This window comes from Etheostoma spectabile, chromosome 9 (assembly GCF_008692095.1).
Source record: "Etheostoma spectabile isolate EspeVRDwgs_2016 chromosome 9, UIUC_Espe_1.0, whole genome shotgun sequence".
Taxonomy (NCBI): domain Eukaryota; kingdom Metazoa; phylum Chordata; class Actinopteri; order Perciformes; family Percidae; genus Etheostoma; species Etheostoma spectabile.
In genome coordinates, this window is record NC_045741.1 from 24,355,790 (window position 1) to 24,374,230 (window position 18,441).

At 41.0% G+C, this 18,441-nt stretch overlaps 1 protein-coding gene across 3 annotated transcripts in view; it reads right to left on the reverse strand.

The window, feature by feature from the left end:
* Positions 1–11,146: 11,146 nt before the first annotated feature.
* gabra5 (gamma-aminobutyric acid type A receptor subunit alpha5) overlaps positions 11,147–18,441 on the reverse strand; it is a 31,889-nt gene continuing 24,594 nt past the window's right edge. For 2 of the 3 annotated variants that reach the window (XM_032526765.1, XM_032526766.1), the window contains exons 8-10: positions 16,368–16,520; positions 15,840–16,051; positions 14,299–14,589 (exon numbers count right to left, since the gene is read on the reverse strand). In XM_032526765.1, the coding sequence (XP_032382656.1) occupies positions 14,299–14,589; positions 15,840–16,051; positions 16,368–16,520 (656 nt within the window). Of the gene's footprint in view, positions 14,590–15,839; positions 16,052–16,367; positions 16,521–18,441 lie in introns of all 3 variants that reach the window. The other variant, XM_032526764.1, reaches the window with a different exon arrangement.

Here is an 18,441-nt window from a genome sequence, read left to right on the forward strand (position 1 = left end):
TCTATGGTAAGTCTGCGTCACTCCGCTTTCTTAGGGACTACTTTGCACTTTTCAAAGAACGTTTGAACTAACCGACTTCTTGATGAGATCCCCCCCACCGACAACACACACACACACACACACTCTTTCTTTATTTCTAATTATTTAAGATGTGTAAAATAATGCCTTTGTGATTTGGCAGAATATTTTCCTCATCATCCCAGTGGCTCCCAAAAGTGGTGTCCAGCCGGGCACCCCGGGGGGGGGACGATGCACATTAATCAACATTTCTGTAGTCAACATTACTGTAGTCCCTAGTTACCCAGCATGCATGTGTTTATGGTGGGAGGAAACGTAGAACCTGGGGTCCACAGCAAAAGGGGACATCCTCTATTTTCCCTGTAATTCCATCCATAAGTAACACAGGGACAGGATGCGGCCTGAGACTATTTTGGTTATGGGCTTCATAAACTTTCTGTAATAAAACATCCTCTCAGATAGGGGCCCCTGGGATGAAATCTTATCAAATGGGGGTCTGTGGTCTAACTTGTTTCACTTTAGGGGTCGTTGATGTAAAAAGGTTTGGAAACCATGATATTATTAAACTAGTAGACATTCCCTTTAAAGCCAATGAATATGTGCTCTTAATATTAATTACATTTTCTTCTTTATTTGTTTAAAAAAATGTATCATTACTGTAAAGGAGGGGTCAGTTTGTGAGAGGTGTGCTAGCATGGAGCGTTGGTTAGCATGTATGAGCCAGGAGACGCCAGTCCTGTTTCCGTGTTGTGTATAACACGCATGGGCTGGGGAATCTGAAAGAAAACAAATAATAACTTCACAAAAAAATCAATATTCTCTCAAGAAACAAGGAGAAATCAAGCTCTCATTTACACTCCTTAATGTTATTTGAGATCCAGGTCCAAACTGAACGCCTGTTTTCACCAATGCTTCTACTCTCCGCGACCCCCCCCCCCCATCCCCCCCCCCATCCCCCCCCCCCCATCCCCCCCCGCAAGCAATCGCTGCCATTCAAGTCGATGTTTGATATTCCACCAGCCACCAGAAGCATGTGTGAAGGGCTCCCCGCGGGGCGTTCCAACAGCCGGGCGGGAAGTCCAACAGCGAGACCCCCCCCCAGATTGTTTATGTGTCTCTACACCACGGACAGCAGAGACTCATCTTGGAGGTGAAAGACATAATATCACAGATCCATTTTATCAGGACAACACAGAAAGAGAAGGTATGGATATAAATTACAGGAGAGGAAGGTAGACACATAATAAACCACGGGATTGTGAAGTAGAGACATTATTATTATTATAATAATAATAATAATAATATAATAATAATAATAATATAATAATAATAATAATAAATAATCTGCGGGTCGGGCAGCCAGACGCTTGCTTTCATGCTGTGTGTCCATTGTCAGCGTCATTTCCCCATTCCCATTCATTTCTATGAGAGCACCCAGCAATGCATTCTGGTCGCATCGGCGGGGGCTTTGGAGAAGCGGGGCGTCGAGTCACCTGCTCCTATTTGCCATAAGTTGGATGGATAACTTAATACCGCTCGGCTCGCCGCTTCTCAAAAGCTGACGGAAATCCTTTAAACTGACCTTTGACCCTTCAAATGTTTCAGAAACACTTTTCGGGTAACTGTTGTCATCAAATACGAGATCGTATTCCAAAAGAGCCGCCATTATGTCTGCTTTAAAATCGGGAGCAGCCAGGCCCACGTGACGTGTTCGTCCAATCAGCTGCAGCCACCGTGGGTGTAGGGAGGGAGAGACGTCTTCTTTGCGTGTCAGTGGAGAGAAACTGGTGGGAGCTCACTAACGTGTAATGCTGGGGGGGGGCGGGGCGATCCTATCCTGAAAACAACATGTATGTGGACGTGTATCATCGGACACTCCGCCGCGTGGCGTTAGACGGAACCAAGCCGAACGCAGCCCAGGTGCACCCAGGTGCACCCAGGGGAGAACCAGAGCATCATCTCGCCAGTTGCCGCCCCATGCTAGGAGTGGCTGAGTGCTTACATAAGCATTGACCAGGTGAGCTCAGGTAATTAGGCGTGACAGGTACAAGCATCCAATAGGCTTTTTTTTGTTTTTTACATAATGATAGGTATTTTTTACATATTTGTGGTTTCTTTGCTTAACCGCAATTAATTGCTAACATTAGCTAACATTAGCTAAGGTAAGGAGTAGGGCTGGTTATTTTGTTTAGATATTCCAAATTGCAATTATACTAGTGACTATTGGTTGGACTAATATAATACTATATATTTTGATTTCAACTGTTGCAGTTCACCACATACACACCTGACACCTGGGGGCATACAGTTAGAAAAAGTGTTTTATGATAAACAGGCGGGGTATTCCATTTTCTGGGCCACATACTGGACAGGGAGAAAACCAAAAGACTTGAATTTGTATAAAACGGTAATACATGAATACATCTTCGACTTTGACTGAAAGAGACAATTATATTTTTAATTGCAATTATGTCTGAGACGATTGTCCATTTGGAATTGTTACAGCTCTAGCATACAACCAATCAGTGAACGGAACTGAGTAAGTTGAGAACAGTGTGAGAGACAAAATATGAGAAATGGTGATCTTTACAATCATATTTTATTTTGGTAGTGCACACACAGTTTGAAGAGGCCTCTTTATTAACTTATTAGTTGTTGTGAATGAGGGCCCTTGTCGTGTTGTGTTTAAACTGTTTGTGGAACAGTGGCTGATGGGATACCAATAGTAGTACAGTGGCATAAACCGACCCCTGGCAGGTTATAATAATAAATATAGCTTGTGTTCCACCGGCATACACTTTTTTGTTAGCTAAAGCTAGCTCTAATATTAATAAGGGTATAAATGACTTGTTTATCACTACATATAATAGGAAACAGTATGTGCTGCTGGAACACAAGCGGAATACTGTACCAGGGCTGCACCATATAGCCACTCCATATTGTTTTTGCAATATCACGTTGTGCAATATCAATATCGAAAATGTACCCAAAAGTATGCAATAATCTGTTTATTTTGTGGAGCGATGGCCGGTGGCTGTGTGTTGTGATCGATTCAGAGTCTGCGTATTTCATTGGCCAGTTGCCCTGTCTCACGTGCACACTCCGACACCGAGGGAGAGAGAGAGAGAGAACGAGAGATTGCGAACTGTGAAGCGAAAGCAAAGAAGAAACAGAAACATAAGAACATGAGCGGGGCTCATGGACATTATGGAGTTTGAAGAGGAAACGCTGGTCGCCATAAACTACTGCCTCCTCGCCAGCGGTGACGTATTTTGGCTTTAAGCCAGCAGATGTTTCTCAAGCTAGTGCGCTGTGTATGTGGTCCGGCTCGTAAGACCAATACAACCAACCTCTTCTTCACCTCCGAACCCCCACAAGACAATGAGTTCACAGCAATGTCTCCAAAACAATCTTTATAAATTTAGTCTTATTAATTCAGGTTCTACTGTCTACTTGAGTTTTACCAAAACCTGTTGTTTTGATATTCTATTGTAACGTGCTTTCCCATAACATGTGTTTTTATATATGTTTAAGAATATCTAGATGAATGTCGAAATCGCAATATTCATGCTCCATATCGCAATATAACAGTTTGTCAATATCTATACTGGGCTCCTCTGTTTACAAAAACAGATCCAAGTTCTCTTTAGTTCCACAGGCCATCAAGCTCCTTGATGAATTTAATAAATAATGAAGGTCCTGTACTGGAACAAGGTTTTTCATATGTATATATTCTTTTCCTCTTCTCTACTTGTTTTCCCAGCTGGTCTGGACTCCTCCTCTTCCCTTCATGCATGAGTGCCCTGGTCTATGTTATGTGTAGTGATGTCTAAAATTACAGTCATTTTTGTCTTGTTTTCTTGCCTTTATGTTGTCATAAAAGCCAGGCATATTTCTGCTGCAACCTAATTTTCCAAGGGGACAATAAACAAACAAACTTCCTATAAAGTACCACTCCGACCAACGCCACATGAGGCATAAGCTGCCAGGGGATCGGTTTATGCGTATGTATATGTATGGATACCACTATCAGCCACTTACCCATCTACAGTAGCAGTGGTGGAGGTTAAAGGGGAACTCCAGTCATTTAGTATTGCAATTTTAATAAGTATGGGGACTCACAAGAGACATACAAATAGTCCAAATCTGTGCAGCGCAGGTGGAGATATCCTGACATTTAGACATCAGCATGGGTCAAGCTCTAAAAACTCAGAATCCTGCATTTCCCATAATGCAACTGGATAGCGCCTGCATCCTTAATCCCCCACTTCTTTCAAAACCCACACTTCCTCTATAAAATGTAAAAAAATAAATCTAAAAGCCCAAGCTTTACAACTCTGATGACATCACTATGCAACAACACAATCTCATGAACGGGTCCGTATGATATCAAAAACGTATGCACACCAAAAAGTATGATCTATGAAAATAGGAGACCGCCGGCTGGTCATGTGACGGCGGTTGGCTATGAGCTCCATGACGGCGAGCGGCAGAGCTTCGTGACGTTGGCGACGGCCCTCCGTCGTAGCTCGCTGGTGTCAGCGGCCGTTAGATGTGTTCAGCCAAAAATCCCGGGAACAGAACACCGATAAATGTAGTCCTCAAAATCTTGATAGGCACCAAAACAACTAGTTAAGATTTGGAAAAAGATCGTGGTTTGGATTAAAACACTCCAAAAGAACACACATTTCCTGGGTCAAAGCCATCTCAGCTTCCTCAGTTCTGTGTTTTAACGTCCACCCCCCCCCCCATGCAGCCAGCCGCGATCTCATACATCGGCCGTCAGTGGGGGTCATACATCATAAACAAAACGTGGAATGCTTACATATTCCAGTGCTTAACTTCTTTTGTAGCTTTTTGAACGGATGGTTCAGGAGAACTATGACTTCCTCAGGGTCTCTGTTTCAAAGCTCTCTTCAGAGGCGTTAAAATGAACTTGATGTGTCAAATCTGTGGAGTTCTCCTTCCAATAACAGCTGTGCCGTGTTAATGTTAGGAGACTGACCGTATTAGAGATTATGTTGTCTGGTGAAAATGACTAGAAATATCACAAATGACCTCCTGCTGTCTATAAGGGAAACTCCTCTCTCAGTAGGCCGATCTGTGGGCGGGTTGGCTCGGTTGGTAGAGCGGGCGCATGTGGAGGTTTGCTCCTTGACGCCGTGGCCGCGGGTTCAGCTTCGACCTGCGGCCCTTTGCTGCATGTCATTCCCCCCCGCCCTTTCAGTTCTCCATCTGCCCTGTGGAAATAACGGCCTTAAATTACCCCCCCAAAAAAATCAAAAAAAAAAAGGTGCCAATCGGAGGTTTTGTTGAGAGAATAATGGGACTGGCCCCTGACCCTTCAGGACTATCCTCTCAGACCAGTCTCTGGCGAAGCCTAAGTGCAGCTCCAAGACAGAAAAACCAACAGTTGCTGCCTCTGCCTGCCTCGTGTGTTTCCCTGACACACAAACGATTCCTGAAGGGTAGACATTAAGTGCTGAGATAAATAATCCCCTGATGACAGTCAGATACCACAGGATCTCATAAATATTAGTTTCTTTTGGTTTTGATGGTACCGAATACTGTGAGTCCTGTCTTCACAGTTCACGACATTAGATTAGGACTAATGGCAGAAACCAGAAATCTCTCCCTGCTGGAGAAGTGTGTGTGTGTGTGTGTGTGTGTGTGTGTGTGTGTGTGTGTGTGTGTGGTGTGTGGTGTGTGTGTGTGTGTGTGTGTTGTGTGTGTGTGTGTGTGTGTGTGTGTGTGTGTGTGTGTGTGTGTGTGTGTGTGTGTGTGTGGTGTGTTGTGGTGTTCCCGTGCTGCTGTCAGCCTCTGCTGGTTCAAAAGAGAAATGCCCAGTGTGTTTCCCAGTGCAGGAAAACGTTGGACGCTGGATTTCTGATTTGTATGAATATTGTAGAGAAATGAACAGGGGTAGGACCACAAAAGTTCTCAACATCCATCCTTAAAATAATAAATTGACAAAAAAAACTCAGATACTTTACCCAATATAGAGTGTAGAGTAGCAACTTTGTTTCAAGTTAATTCATGCATCCAAAAATGTAACTATAAAGTGAAAATGTATTAACATCAACGTATACTTAAAGTATCCGAAGTAAGTAGAGAGGGAAAAATATCCGTTTTGTCCATGAAACCTACATATTTAGACTAAGTGTTGAGTTATGCATGTTCATTTTACCCAGAACAAAATAAAAAACATTTCATATAAGGAGCATTATTATAGAAGTTATGCTTTAAGCCCCCTTTTATTTGATGTGCTTCTACACACACACACACACACACACACACACACATTCCTACAGATTGTTCTTGAACTCATTAAGAATAAACATTTAATTGCTGTCAAGATATTGAAAGTTGGCAAAAGTAATTCCCACTCTTTAAATCCTTCCAAATGCACATTTAATATTTGTACAATTAAAGTATAATTTGTATCGGTGAAGAAATGATCAATTAGAACTCAGAGTTAGTCATTAACAATATGTTATTTTAAAATGCAACAACGATTAAACTGAATTGACAAACACAATACACTGTTGTGATGCTGTAATAACTGTTCTGCTTATGTTCTCATTGGATGTTCTATGTGAGGTTTGGAGACCAAAGTTAGAAGAAGAGGACTTTTTGTTTAGAGTTTTGCATATTGAGACTGTTGCGAAGACGCTCAATGTTTTTTTTTTTGCCTCCAACGTCTAACCCTGACCCTAAACATATCCATTGGAAGGAGACGCTGAGGGCAAAAAACACCCAACACCTGCAAAGACTGAGATAAAACTATTGAAAAATAATGTTTCTGCTTAGAACATTTGTTGTCATGCATCCTTTAGAACGTATAGAGGTTGGCAACTAATAGTTTTTTAGCGACTAATAGTTTCCCTCCAACCTTTCCAAAGGGCCTTTAAATGAATATGCATCAGTGCACATAGACTACACGTCTGCACAGGACATGTCTCATCAATCATTCACAGCGACTCTTTTTGAAGTCGTTGCCATCTCGACACACACGTGCCGGGCACATTGTGTGAGCATTCATCTGAACACCAATCTAAAGAACGCATTATTGAAACCTTCCTGCATTGACTCTGAAGGGAACCGACCAGTGGGGGGGATTACATTAAAGGTCACGCGCATAATGACCTTTTTTTTCCTTCCCATGAAATTTCAGGTTTTGTACAATCAAAACAAGATCATGTTGAATGATTTGTTTTAACTTCCAACTTGTTAAAGTCTTGTTTCGGTGTAATGTCCTTTCTTCTTTTCGACCTTCCCTTTTTAAGATGCTATTTAGTATTTATATATTACCTTCCGGTTTTATAACTTTGCTGTCACATTTGTGTTTTCATCCTTCATCTGGCACTTTGTTCCTGTTGTTTAAAAGTGTTATAAATTAAAAAGGCATTTATTACCTGCATGCAACTCCAGGGCTTAAATCAAGGTGACCTAATGATTTTTTCTATTTTTAAGATTACTTTTTTGGGGGCATTTTTAGGCCTTAATAAGACCGGACAGCTTAAGACAGGAAAGGGGGGGGGGGACACCTCAGAGTTCACTTGTGTAATAGTGCAATCTTCTGTATATACTTTCTTTTTTTGTACAAATGACACTAGTGACACTAGGGAAATGGGATTTGATGTTTTAGGGAGGGGTCTTATGGTCTTATGAAAATCAACACAGTATAATAAACAGACATGTTGTTGAGACTGTGTGTTGTAGATCAGGGGACTTCAGTGTTTTTAGGCCGAGGACCCCTTAACTGGAAGATGGACGGATCAGGGACCCCCCCCCCACTACATAGTATACTGAATAAAATAAAGTTACATATTAAACTGGGCCTACAGTGTAGTGCAGCCTAAAGCCTTTACCTTTTATGGTGCATAGGATGCTAAGCTATTAAAATAATTGTTGATATTATTTTATAAATCACTGTTGTTAACAATGTTAAACACATGTGGCCTATCAGCAATGGCTTATTACCTCAAAAATTCACGTTAAGACATTTCAATTTTTCGAAAAAATGTAATAATCAGAACATTTATAATTTGGTGGCCCCCCCCTGCACTAACTCTGAGGACCCCCTGTTGAAGGTCTCTGCTGTAGTGGGTTCATTAAAGTCAAGATCAGGTACAACATTGTGCCACTGCATGTTAGCAAGCTCTAGTCCCACTCTGGAGTAACAGCAGCACTCAGTCAGCATCCAGAAATCAAATGGCATCAGTGGGCCACGTGCATGAGCTTATATATATATATATATATATATATATATATATATATATATATATATATATATATATATATATATATATATATATATATATATATATATATATATATATATATATATATATATATATATATATGCTGATAGCTGCAGTATGCGTGTCCTTTCTCCACTACTGACTAAGCAGTTTTGCAGCTATGTCAAAAAGTAGATAGTACCCATAATGAATAGTGCCTCCTATTAGTGTGGGGGACGGGCCTTCTGCACCCCCCACACGTCTTCTAACACTTGGTTTGAAGTGTGGATATATTGAATGGAACTCTGAATATATTGAATAACTTTGAATATGTTGAATGGAATGGACTTCCATTCAATATATTCAAACTTCTCATTTGTATAATACTTTCATAAATGGCAAAAAAAAAATATATATATACATACATATATAGTGGAGAAAATAGAACATTTGAAAATATTTTTGACCAAATACTTTAATACCAATATTGCGGCGATATTGTAGGGTTGACTATGGGTGCTTTTATAAAATATTTACACAAGAGTTTTAATAAATAATCACCAATAATGTGGATGTTATAATGACTAAGTGACGGCAAATACTAATAGAACAGCTAGTCTGGTAAGTTCAGAAAATGACTTTACTGTGATTCATTTCAATTCAGTTTTATTTATATAGCGCCAAATCACAACGCCAGTTATCTCCCAGGTCTTTCATAGAGATCAGGTCTAGACCAGGACTCTGGGATGGTATTTATCTCCCAGGTCTTTCCATAAAGAGCAGGTCTAGACCAGGACTCTGGGATGTTATTTATCTCCCAGGTCTTTCATAGAGAGCAGGTCTAGACACGGACTGGGTTATTTATCTCCCAGGTCTTTCATAGAGAGCAGGTCTAGACCAGGACTCTGGGATGTTATTTATCTCCCAGGTCTTTCATAGAGATCGGTCTAGACCAGGACTCTGGGATGTTATTTATCTCCCAGGTCTTTCATAGAGATCAGGTCTAGACCAGGACTCTGGGATGTTATTTATCTCCCAGGTCTTTCATAAAGAGCAGGTCTAGACCGGACTCTGGGATGTTATTTATCTCCCAGGTCTTCCATAGAGAGCAGGTCTAGACCGGACTCTGGGATGTTATATCTCGTTTTCCATAAAGAGCAGGTCTGACCGGACTCTGGAGTTATTTATCTCCAGGTCTTTCATAGAGAGCAGGTCTAGACCGGACTCTGGATGTTATTACTCCCAGGTCTCATAGAGAGCAGGTCTAGACGGACTCTGGGAGTTATTATCTCCCAGGTCTTTCCATAAAGAGGTCTAGACCGGACTCTGGGATTGTATTTATCTCCCAGGTCTTTCCATAAAGAGCAGGTCTAGACCAGGACTTGGGATTGTATTTATCTCCCAGGTTTTCCTAGAGAGCAGGTCTAGACCGGACTCTGGGATGTTATTATCTCCCAGGTCTTCATAAAGAGCAGGTCTAGACGGACTCTGGGATGTTATTTATATCCCAGGTCTTTCATAAAGAGCAGGTCTAGACCGGACTCTGGGGTTATTTATCTCCCAGGTTTTCCTAGAGAGCCGTCTAGACGGACTCTGGGATGTTATTTATCTCCCAGGTCTTTCATAAGAGCAGGTCTAGACCGGACTCTGGGTGTTATTTATCTCCCAGGTCTTTCCATAAAGAGCAGGTCTAGACCAGGACTCTGGGATGTTATTATCTCCCAGGCTTTCATAGAGAGCAGGTCTAGACCGGATCTGGGATGTTATTTACCCCAGGTCTTTCATAAAGAGCAGGTCTAGACCGGACTCTGGGATGTTATTTATTCCCAGGTCTTTCCATAAAGAGCGGTCTAGACCAGGACTCGGGATGTTATTTATCTCCCAGGTCTTTCATAGAGAGCCGGTCTAGACTGGACTTGGGATGTTATTATCTCCCAGGTCTTTCCATAAAGAGCAGGTCTAGCCAGGACTCGGGGATGTATTTGATCTCCCAGGTCTTTCATAGAGAGCCGGTCTAGACTGGACTCTGGGATGTTATTTACAGAAACCCAACCTTTGCAGCCATTAAAACCAGGAAAAGACAAAACATGTCATATCACAACATCACGATATCAAAAATATCCAAATTATAAAAAAGTTATAGCCAGCCTCTTTTATCAATATAATAGTGATATACTACCCAGCCCTAAAAACAATATCTAATGTGTACAATATGCATAACATTGTATGTGCATCTATTTGTCTTTTGACTTAGCATTCTACAGCATCAGCCTGTCTTTCATGTGAAACGTGTGTATGAGGATCAGCTCCTGAGTATGTCCCGGAGTGTGTGTTGTGTTTTTTATGTCCACTGTCCTCCCCAGCAGCGCTTACTGTTGCCCGTCTTTGCTTCTCAGGCTATATACTATGATTGATGTCATTTGTTGCCATCGGTGACAGCTTAATTTGGTGTAGAGTATGGGCCAACTGAATGGAAAAAGCAACTTAGAAGGAGCTAAATCCTTGACAAACAGATGTGAGCCAGATGTTGCCGCCACAGAGACCCCCAAGATGGATTTAGCAGCCCACCAACGGCAGAGGCTGCATGATCTGCATGCATGCATATGATCAAAGGAGATGCAGCACGTGCAGAGCGTTGTTCCATTAAGCGAGATTAAGGCAGCGTTTCATCACATCGACAGCAGAACTGCAGCTACATTTGTAGAGTACATTTATACACTGTGTAACACATAATGCTGCATATTTCTGTGCGTATTTATCTGGAATCTCAGAAGAGAAAAGCTGAGGAAACGTGAACATTTCTAACATGACATGACACACTACTGACATGAAGACGTTTCCCGTTTCGTTAGGACTGAGCTTCGGGACCAATAACAGCAGACTGATGGAGTCAGTAAAGCTTTATTGGGAATCAGGTATGCATAACAATTAAGAAAAAAGTGAAGGTTTCCATTGTTATTTAAAATGAAATAAACACATCAACCGTGGTCAGAGAGCACTGTGCTTCCAGAGAGGGAGGGGCGGAGCTAAAATGAATCAGAGTATATATAGAAAAAGACTATTGCCAAAAGGATGAAATCTGGATAAAAAGACATCGACAGAATGAAAGTCAAATGATCACACTTTACTATAAACAGAAGTCATTAATTACATGAGCATTATTGCTTCAGATATTTGCATTTAAAGAACAGCCTGTACCTAAAATGTACTTAAATGTAATAATACAATACAACCGGTGTGCTCCATAAACTTATTAAATAGAGGCGGGCCACCCAGAAGGCATAAAGTCACATGAGTAGATCACATTCATATTCCAATCTTTACCCAAACAACACTAACCGTACTGTAAATGTTAGACTGCAAAACTCGCTCTGCTGAAGTGAGCGTAGCGCACGCAGCTTTCGCAGTATCCTGTAAAACTCTTGACTTAGGAGTTATTACATTAAATATGATTATTTGCGTTGTTGCAGAGATAAAATAAGAAGATTGATACCACTTATGTCAGTGCGCTAACATGAAGCTAGAGCCAGGAGGCGGTTAGCTTAGGATAAAGCTTGGAAGGGACAAACCTTTAAGGGAATGAAGTCCCAAAGTTCAGGGAACTACAACAGGCTTCTCTTCAGGCTTCTCTTTTCACGAGAGTACAGTGATAGGACAGCGTCAATAAGAGAGACACTTTTACCACAGCATATCAAAAGTTACATCCAGTTGTAAATAGCATGTCTGCTTATCAATCCATCATCCCTGAACATATACTGTTAATTTCTTTCTACATTAGCCCATCATGTGTCTAACCCTCCTAGAGCACTAAGAGCTGGAAAGATTGGCCAAACTGGCAACGCTGCGCTGAGTCAGGACGGAGGGCACAGCACGGTCAAATATCTGTTTTACTCTGTTTCCTTCTGTTTTGGGTATCTAAAATATATATAAATAATTTTGAATAGAGCAGACTTATGGTTATGTTATAGCCCTGCTGGTTCACCGTATCACTGTATTATTTAGTGCCATGCGAGCCACAAACCAGTCGACAGTAACAGTGACTGAGGAGTACTCATCTCATCAGCGTCAGTGGGCCAATAGGCACGCAGCATGCTCGCACCATGATCTAATAATGGCTGTGATTGGCTGTAAAACTCCACAAAAATAATGTTAATATTGTTGTCATTGCTTGTTTCTTCATAAAATTGGCATTGAAAAAAGTATTGTTTAGGAACCGGTATTGGTATCGTTACCGGTATCAGAACCGGTTTCCGTTTTTATGCTAAGCTAAGCTAACTCGCCCCTGGCTGTAGCTTCATATTGAGTCTACAGAATCATTTAAATCTCAACAAAAAAAGCAAATAAGATTTTAAATCCTTTTAAGTGAATTATCTGTGTTCAGTCGTCGTGCTAAGCTAAGCTAATCAGCTCGTGGCAGTAGCTTCATATTGCTGTAGAGACACGCTGAGTGGTATAAGTCTTGTCATCTGACTCTTGGAAAGAAAGCCAAAAAGCCAATTTCCCAATATATTAAATTATTCCTTTAATTTAAAGCAACACTAAAGAACTTTTCTACTTCAGTCCCCCTACAGGTTGGATGCTGAATTGTCCATTATGTCCCATTACGTCTCATTGGAACTACAGATCCACCACCCTATCTGGCAACCCTCCACAGTGCGGTTATATCCCGTAGAGAACCGCGGAGAATGCAGGAGTGCCGTTCACCCTGTTACCAGCTGATGAACCACTGACACCATTTTGGAAACATTATTTTAAGGTACATTATTTTGGTGCAGGTTTTCCAGATCTGTAGTTCAAAGGAGAGAATAATGGTAATGTAATGGACAGTTCCACTTCCAACCGGTAGGGGGGTCGTAGAGAAAACGTTCTTTAGTGTTGCTTTAACACTCATTTAAAGACAACTTTGCCCTGAAAAATAACATATCGTGATTTAAAAACGAGATTGGTCCAAATGGAATAACCTGGTCATGTGACTTTCTTTCTCTTTGATTGGCCTGACAACCTGATAAGTCAGTCTCATAACTACATTTACTCTAAATCATGACAAAAAGTGATCCTGCTCAAAGCATCCAAATATTGATCAAGAATATTTGCGAGTTATCATCAAAGCTTATAGAAACGACAAACTGATCTAAAAAACTAACTGTTTTGAAAAAGCATTGTATATTCTGTCAACATTGCTAAAGCTCAAGCTATTCTGCTCATTTCCCAATATCCAGTCAATGAAGCGCTAGACTAGAGTAACACTGTTGCTGCATACGCATAACATAGAAGCTAACCTTACTGGCTTAAGTGGTACATTTTTTAAAAGCATATATACATGTTTCCTAAACTACGACCATATGTACAGGATTCTCATGATGGGGACCTGGAAACAGCAGCTGCCACTGGATCACTTTAGCTTGAGATCTGTCCCCAAAATTACATTTATGAAAAAACTGGCCATTCAAAACAGAGAGAAAAGCAGCAAAAAAGAAACACAACATGATTTAATGAACGTTTTAAATCTGGCTGCTGAAGAAGTAAAATGAGATTTCAGTGCATTCATAATGAGCTATCACACTCTGAAGGCAACACATTTAGCATGGCTATTCATCTGCTTTTAACAAGGAAGCAAAGTCCCATGGGCCTGGGCCCCGCCTCGCATACCTGGACCTCCAGCCCATTTGTACAAAGTAAGAGTCACAAAAGTAAAAGCTTCTTCCGAGTAATGACACGGTAAAAATGTTGTTTTGCATAGCATTTGGCCTTGCTGTACCATCTTCTACTGTAGACGCGAGGAAAAAATATAAATGCCAAATGCTAACATTGTGAAACATGAATTTGAGAAAGCGTCTGTTAGGAAAATTTGTATGTCGTACATGTACAAACTCAAGGCAACGTTTTCCTGAAGCGACAGACATGCAATGTTATCCAATGACCTAAAAAAACACGCACGTCTATGATACAAGGACTAAGTGGCATTGATGAGTATTGCGTTCCAGTTATGAAATCCCGAAGTGGTTGTCAGGACGATGAATGATCCCGATCGCAGAGCTTAAACGGCTCCTTTGATCACGGGTTCCCTATTGAGATACGTGGCCCAGTACACCAGGTTGAAGGTCCCAAACAGCACCGGGAACACTATTCTGGACATCTTGTCAATCTTGCTCACACTGTTGTAAGTCTTTTTGGGGTCCGGGGCCTTGGTTTCAGAGGGTTTGAGCTGAACGGCCGTGCTGTTTGAGATGGTCGAGATGGCTGTGTCCTTTGTAAGGTTGGTGGTATAATTCACACCGGCCGAACAGGTGTTGTTGGGCTTTTTAGACAGAGCCAAAGGGTCCTTCTTCTGCAGGGACAAAGAAAACGCATTGATTGATGTGCTACACATTTATCGAACACAATAAAGCTAATCTAGATTATAACACAGGCACACACACACACACACACACACACACGCGCGCACACACACACACACACACACACACACACACACACACACACACACAATGAGGGGAATAACAGATGGCTAAGGAAGGCTGAATGTGGGGATCGATGTCCTTGGGCAGTAATGAACTGGCGCTGTGCCACAACACTAGCCCACTGAACTGCACATCTATTGATCCGCCATTTCTGAACTTCATCTCTTATTTTATTATCATTTATACATCATCGAGTCCACTACTCCTCCTTTCCACACTACCACTCTTGAAGTAACACAGAGAAGAGAGAGTGAGTAGAGGAGAGGAGAAAGGGGAGTTGTTTTGATCAGCTATTGATATCCTGATCTCACAGTAGGGTTTAAAGCTGCTGTGACATACTAGTAAATATTAATAGTATTATTTAACAAGATAGAAAACAGCACGGCCTGTAATATCAGCTGGTTGTCTGGTTGTTGTTGTTTTTCCGATCATATGTTCTGAAAAGACCAATATTTGAGCACTGCAGTAGATTCCTACTAAGTTGTTGACATGATTAATAATGATTATATTCCACTCCTTTCCTGTTTACAGGCAGTCGGAAAAAAATGATTTTTTTGAAACCATCTAAACTGGAAAATGCTACATTTAAAATAAGGCCTTTTTCGGAGTATCCAAATGGGAAGTGCTGTTTACATGACTCAAATTCTGAATATTGTCATATTCTGAATGACAGTGGAATATCAGTGTGTATGTAAACATAGTCATTGTTTAATGTCTAATATGGGTGGGAAATCTTAGTTTTATTTCTGTTCATATTTTTTAAGAGAATATAAACAAACTCTGTCAAGCATTTTTCCTGTTTCCCATAAATGTAAATGTGCTGTATTTCTATATCTTTTCCAGTCTTAACAACTGCTCAAAGCGCTTTTACATCTACAGGAAACATTCACCATCACACACTCATACACTGTGGCCGGGGCTGCCGTACAAGGTGCCACCTGATCATCAGATAAACACTCACACACATACACACTCCGATGCGCAGCACCGGGGGCAACTCGGGGTTCAGGTCTTGCAAGGACACTTCACACACACACACACACACACACACACACACACACACACACACACACACGCACAACACACACACACACACACACACACACACAGTATGTACCTTGGGCTGTTGGGCCTCCATTGCCTTTTTCCCATCCCAGGCCCAGCTCCTCTTGGTGAAGTAGTTAACTGTGGCAAACTCAATGAGCGCGGAGAAGACGAAGGCGTAGCACACGGCTATGAACCAGTCCATGGCAGTAGCGTAAGCCACTTTAGGCAGCGAGTTTCGAGCGCTGATGCTGAGAGTGGTCATGGTGAGCACTGTGGTCACACCTGGTGGCGGAGAAAACTGGGTCACTTTGACTAGCCAGACTTCCTGTTCTGTTTCTATTGCAACAGATGAAGTCGTAGTAAAAGGAGGGGCACATTTCATCATAGCAGCAACACCAGGTTACAGTATGCATGCATGATTTCATTCAGCTTACATTTTATGTATTAAGCTTAAAATGAATACTTCAGATTAAAAACTCTGCAGTTATTTTACAGGTATATTCAAACCGTAGACATACGTAGTCTTATGGCCGTATTAATATGGTGTAAAATTGGTAAGTTACTGGCTGATGTGTCTGTCTGTGTGTTTCAAACTCACCAAAGACAGTCCGCGCTGGCACAGACTCCCGGTTGAGCCAAAACGAAACCTGTGACAGGATTACAGTCATGAAGCAAGGCATGTAGGTCTGGATGACGAAGTAGCCGATCTTCCTCTTCAGGTAGAAGTGAGCCATCATCACGGTGTACTGGCCTGTAGGAAACAGCAGGACAAAGAGGAGGAAATGCTCAGTGTTGCCATTTTAGTTTTTGGGACAATGTAATCCCTACTCTGGATAATGAAGAAGGTAGTATACAGTAATACTGAAGGAAATGGTATTGGATGTAACGGTGGATGGAATATGTGATTTGATACTAAACCAAGCAAACAACAACTCAGTGTATCAGAAGTAGGGCTGGGCAATATAGAGAAAATCAATAATCATCAGTAATGTGGATATAATGACTACGTGGGTAAAGGTAGATAATAGAGATAAGAGTTACAACAGAACTGAAACACTCTAAAACAGACAGATCCACCTGACTACTATTCATGTACATAATTATCTGTTCTGCCTGCACCTTATTCTCTACCACACTATTTTAATTATACTCCCAACTGTATATATTTAGATATTTATATTTTTCAGTTTTTTTTAGACTTGGTATATTTAGATGGTATATTAGACTCTGCACACCCACAAAAGTAGTTATTTATTTTCATGTATATAGCTAAATATCTTTTTTAATTGTTTCTGTGCTGTATTTTCTTCTAATTTGTGAACTTGCACGTAATTCTGTATCACAGTACTGTGGAATGACAAAAAAAGAAATCTTGAATCTTCAACAGTCTGGTAAGTTTAGAAAATGACACCACTTTACTGTAATTTAGCCTTTAAAACCAGGAAAAGTCACTTATGCCATATTAAGATATTATGATATCCAAAATCTAAGACGATATCTAGTCACATATCACAATATCAATATAATATTGATATATTGCCCAGCTCTAATCAGAAGCCTTCCTATTTGTGTATTGACTACTTCCTTGTGGCGTTATCATGACGTCACACACAGCGCAGCAAACCCCAACAAATCTGACCTGGGAACAGACTAAAAGCTATAGTACTAGTAATAGTACTAGTATTTGTCATTCACCTTCATTACCATGAACACATGAACTGTTCATTTGGAGTCAATCCCACATCCCCCCCCGCTGCTGTAAAGCCTCACTAGAGCCCCCAGTGTGTAATTATCCGCAGATAATACAACGAAAGCACTATGTACGCCTGTTGGAGGGAGCACTACAGTGCCCCCACAGATAAGGGGAAAAAGAAAGAATTAACAAACTTTTGGTTTTGAATCTTTTCATGGTACGTATTGACAACAACTAAAGAACATAGAGTACCACCAGCTTTATCCCTAAAGAGAATATCCACTAGAACATAAACTGTTACAGTCTACCACTAACACTACACAATTGACCAGGTTTGTTTTTTTACTAGAACAAGTTTAACCCAGGACATTGACTTTCACTGTGTGCTAACTTAGTACGCATGATTTATAATTCAGTAAAATATACGGTAGATTCTATCTGGATTATCATTTCATTTGAAAACAATACTGCTGACTTTCTATCTGACCATGTGGGCGGCAAGCTCTCTATTCTCTGCCAAACACAATATTTTTATATTTTTTTATTTTTTTCACTCATAACGTGTGTAGTAGTAGTAGCAATGCCACGTGTCATTTTCTTTTTTTAATGTTTTCTCATTTTAGGTTGTGACTAGTCTTGCACTGCCAGACCAGTCTCCGCAGCGCTGCCCCTCCACACATACACCCCACCATAGGAGACAAAAGTGTCTGGGTTATCGGCATTTCTTTAAACCAATCACAATCGTCCTGGGCGGCGCTGAGCTCCAGACACAAAGACGGTGGATCTGCAAAATAGTCTCGGGAAGAAACTTGTTCTGGTGGAACATTTTCACTCTTGCAAAGAAAACTCCTTATAAAATATGAAATGAAGTTAACTGATGACACAACACAGTAACGTGAGGTATTTAGAGAAGCGGGATATCGCCATGCGTAGTTTGACCACTGCTGGTATTACTACTGGTATTACTACAGTGGAACAC